General features: G+C 41.7%; 1 protein-coding gene across 1 annotated transcript; it reads left to right on the top strand.

Moving 5' to 3' along the window:
• The first annotated feature begins 2,133 nt into the window (after positions 1-2,133).
• Positions 2,134-3,797, top strand: LOC104105587 (uncharacterized). Its single transcript, XM_070190303.1, has 2 exons — positions 2,134-2,658; positions 3,363-3,797. Exons 1-2 carry the CDS (start codon positions 2,134-2,136, stop codon positions 3,795-3,797), a joined length of 960 nt encoding a protein of 319 aa, XP_070046404.1.
• Positions 3,798-4,775: the final 978 nt, after the last annotated feature.

Raw genomic sequence — 4,775 nt, 5'->3', positions numbered from 1 at the left:
TTGTCTCAATGCTAATATAATAAGAGTTCTTACAGCATTTTCAAACTCGTCTTTTAACCATCAGTCGATATAGATTGAATGTTCGATCCCCATCCCATTTGACAGCCTCATCAGCAGCTCTAAGGGCTGCTGATGCTGCTACCTGTGCAACTAATTCTCTTTGTCATGCCGCTTCTCTTGCAGCTAAGTCCACCCCCTCATCTTCCTGGTGCACCATCTTTTCTTGAGTCGAAGTCTGCCCCAAGATTGATCCGCTCGATTCTTTATCCTTTCTTAACTGCCACAGGTAGCTTATCCAATTCTGGGTCGTATGGCACAAATTTCTTGGAGGTGGATCGAGTCACACACCACCGAACTTAACTTGTTGCCTGCTAATATTTAGCTTAAAGTATATATATTTATATGTATATCGCCTCATGTTTTACTCGTGTTTCGTAGATTTCAGATGTAAAATGTATTGAGTTATATTAATTTGGGGTGCTTTTATGTGTAGGAATCATTCAGAAGAAATTGGGGGAGAAAGGTGCGAGATCAGAGCCAAAACGGAGAAAAACGGGAAAAGTTGAATTTTCAGCGCCACAGGCAGCGCTCCACACCACCTGTGGCGCCAGTGGCAAAAACTTTTACTAGCTAGCGCCAGGTTCAGCGTGGGGCGCTGGGCTGGATGCTGGTGACGGGGGAGTTGTCCAAGTTTGCCCCGGACAAGGTTATTTCGGCCCTAGACCTACCCAACACGTATAAAAGCAAGACTAAGCTTATTTTTAGAGGGGGACGCCACTTTGGAGGGAGAATACACACAAGGAATATCCGGGAGCGAGGAGATCTCAGTTTTCTTCATCTTTTCTTAGTATTTTCAATTATCCAACACTTATGAATTTGTTTCATACCTTCATGAGTGGCTAAAACTCATAGTTCTGGGGTTGTGATTTAGCCATGAATATTGTTGTTTAACGTTGACTTAACCTTGATTACAATTCATCAATATATGATTATTTTTTCAATTCTGTGATTAATTGCTTAATTGTCTGGCCAGCAGTTAGGTTCTATTTATTATCTATGCTATGCTCGGGAAATTCATGTTTAGATTAGAGAAGAATTGAAGAGAGTACGATCTTAACTCTGGGGGGTGGGGGGATTTGTGGTAGGATAGGAATATACCTAGTCACCGTGCTTAATTAAATATCGTAATCTTAATGCGTTCTTAATAGATTGATTTCATAGGAATATAGGTGTTAATCTATTTTGAATATGCGAGTAGTACTTCGGGAGAAGGCTACGAGAGAAATTGTTCGATTAATTAGCAACCACGGGTGAATTGTATGAAAGGGAGAGTTAACTAGAACACAATAGGATTGGTGAATCGATCACAACCCTGGAATATTGTCTTTACTGAATACACAATAATTATTTTGCTGCTTGATAATTTAGTTATTATTTAGTATAATCACACTCTTGAACTCGAATTGGCTCGAATGAATAACAACCTTGGTGAATTTAGTGGTTGGTTGATACAAGTCTCTATGGGTTCGACATTCGACTTATCATTTTATTACTTGTACGACTACGTATACTTGCGTGTGCATTAGGGAGCAACAAATTTTTGGCGCCGTTGCTGGGGACTTGAATATTGAGTACTTTCTAGTTTTTGCTTTAATTATTTATTTCATCATGTCTAACGTTACTTGATTGTTGCTCTGCTCTTAGGAACATTGATTGAATGCGAATGATCAGAAGCCAGGACAGACTTCAAGGCTTTGACCCCGAACCTGAGAGAACATTTCATAGGAGGTTGAGGGAAGCAAGGGACACAAATAAGTTTCAGGCACTTGTTCAATTTCCTGTGAACATGGAAGAGGAGCAACATATGGCTGTTCAGGAGGTGGCAATGCCCAGCATTGCTAATGTCACCTCCAACATTGTGAAGCCTAGAATCACTGGGCACTTTGAGCTGAAACAAAGCATGATCCAGCTACTTCATGCGAATGGGCAGTTAATGGATCTTCCACACGAGGATCCACAACAACATATCCTGAATTTCTTGGAGATTAGTGATACTTATATCACTAACGGAGTCACCCCAGGCTATGTAAGGCTCACACTTTTCCCGTTCTCTCTGTTCGGCAAAGCGTAGCAATGGCTGAAGGCAGAACCAATTCTATTACATCATGGAATGATCTGGCAAGAAAATTTTTGGCAAGGTTCTTCCCTTCAGGTAAACCTGCAAAGATCAGAAGTGAGATAGTCTCCTACAAACAGAAAGCGGGGGAGTCTTTATACTCAGCTTGGGAGAGGTTCAAGGGACTGCTCAGAGACTGTCCTCATCACAATCAGACAAATGAAGTGTTAGCTCACACTTTCATAGAAGGGTTACATCTTGAGACAAATATTGTGGTAGATGCTGCAGCTGGAGGTCAAGTGTTGGAGAAAAGCTTTGGTGATATATATGTGTTATTGAACAAATTCGCCAAAAGCAATCCTGATTGGCAAGGAGAGATAGGCAGACACACAGTGCAAAAATCTACAGGGGTTCTCGAGTTAGATGTCATCTCGACATTATCAACGCACATTTCCACATTGACCAACCATGTCAATGAGATGGCCTTGGTTATTAACAAGCAACAAGCCCAGCCAGTGCAACAGGTTCAATTGTTATGTGAAGTATGTGGAGAGGGTCATACGAGTGACTTATGCCCAGTTTATCATGAGTCTGTCTGTTTTGTGGGTAATGTAAATAGGGGAAAAATAAACCAGTATGTGAATACTTATAATCCCAACTGGAGGAACCACCCAAACTTCTCTTCGGGTGGAAACCAAGGTGCTCAGAATCAATACCAACCACAAGCACTTCAACAACAATATAGACCACCTTAGGCTGAACAACATGTAAACTCAACAAGTCACCTTGAGGAAATGATGAAGAAATTGATGGCTGACCAGCATGCCCAAACATCATAGATGATGAAAAGAGTGGTGACTGACCAGCAGGACCAAGCAACAGCAATGAGAAATTTGGTGTGACAATTGGGACAACTTGCTAGTGCCCAAAATACTCGAACACTTGGACCTATTCCAAGCGACACTGAGGCTAATCCTAAATCATCTATTAATGTTGTGTCATTGAGGAATGGGAGACAGTTAGAAGAAGTCCAGTCGAAAAACAGAAAATATGTGATTTTTAATGAGAAGCCGGCCACTATAGAGTCAGAATCATAAAAATCAAAGAAGTTAGAGAAGCCAGCTGAATAGGCGGTGACTAAGCAACCCCCACTATTAGTTGCAAAGCCACCACCTCCGTTCCCTCAAAGATTGAAAAAGTGAAGGATAATGCCGTATATAAAAAGTTTCTTGATATTTTGAAGCAGGTGCAAATCAATATTCCGCTAGTAGACATCCTGCAAGAAGTGCCCAAATATGCAAAATACATCAAGGACATAGTGGCAAATAAATGGAGGTTGACCGAATTCGAGACTGTGGCACTCACTGAGGAATGTAGCTCAAGAATTCAAAGCAAGCTACCTCAGAAATTGAATGATCTGGATAGTTTCACTATCCAAATCTCGATTGGTAAGCATGCAGTCGAGCAAGCTTTGTGTGATCTTGGAGCGAGCATCAATTTGATGTTGTTGTCTGTGTTCAGACAGTTGGGGTTGGGTGAGTTGCGTCCAACAACGGTAATCTTACAGTTGGTTGATCGCTCCCTTGCTCGTCCTGAAGGAGTGATTGAAGATGTGTTAGTTCTAGTGGGTTCTTTCATATTCCCTGCTAATTTCATTATCTTGGATTACGAGCCTTATTAGGAAGTCCCATTTATTTTGGGGCGTCCATTTTTAGCCACGACCCGAGCGATTATTGATGTATGTGAAGGAAAGATGACGATGAGAGTAGGGAATCGAGTGGAGGTATTTAATGTGTATAAAGCACTCCGATTGCCAGCCTACTATGAAGAGTTATCCATGATTTCTCTAGTGGAAAGTGATGCTACGTCATTGGTGCCTTATATGAGCCCCATAGATCCTCTTGAACGAGCCTTGATTGGGGATGGAGAAGACAGTGAAGATGAGATGATGGGAGAAATTAAGCAAGTACTTGACATGTCTTGCAGCTATGTCCATGGGTTTGGGAGATTTGAGGAGTTGGGCAGGCCTGTCACTCTAACCCCTCCTAAGCCATCCATTGAAGAAGCTCCAAAGCTAGAACTAAAGCCCCTTCCAGCGCATCTGTGCTATGCTTATTTGGGGAACTCTGAGACATTTCTAGTGATTATCTCATCCAGCTTGACTAATATACAAGAAGAAAAATTGCTCAGAGTAATTCGCAAGCATAAAAAGGCTATAGGGTGGACAATTGCTGACATCAAGGGAATTAGTCCATCGTTTTGCATGCATAAAATCTTTCTGGAAGATGGACACCACCCCAGTGTTGAGAAGCAATGGATATTAAATCCCATCATGAAAGAAGTTCTGAAGAAGGAAGTAATTAAGTGGCTAGATGCGTGTATCATCTTTCCTATCTCTGATAACAACTAGGTAAGCCTAGTACAATGTGTGCCTAAAAAGGGAGGGATGACTGTGGTTGAGAATGAGAAAAATGAGCTAATTCCTACTCGCACTGTGACGGGGTGGAGAGTTTGCATTGATTACAGAAGGCTCAACAAAGCAACCCACAAGGACCACTTCCCACTTCCATTCATTGACCAAATGTTTGATAGATTGGCGGGGCATGAATATTATTGCTTCCTTGATGGTTATTCTGGGTACAACCAGATTGTCATATGC

The sequence above is a fragment of the Nicotiana tomentosiformis genome, chromosome 12 (assembly GCF_000390325.3).
Source record: "Nicotiana tomentosiformis chromosome 12, ASM39032v3, whole genome shotgun sequence".
Classification (NCBI taxonomy): Eukaryota; Viridiplantae; Streptophyta; class Magnoliopsida; order Solanales; family Solanaceae; genus Nicotiana; species Nicotiana tomentosiformis.
Note: the sequence above shows the minus strand (reverse complement) of the source record. Positions and strands in the feature narration are given on the sequence as shown.

Coding starts and splice junctions, on each gene's coding strand:
- LOC104105587 (XM_070190303.1), top strand. CDS start 2,134: ATGGCTGAAGGCAGAACCAATTCTATTACATCATGGAATGATCTGGCA. Junction 2,659..3,362: donor AGGTTCAATTGTTATGTGAA/GTATGTGGAGAG, acceptor ATTTTGAAGCAG/GTGCAAATCAATATTCCGCT.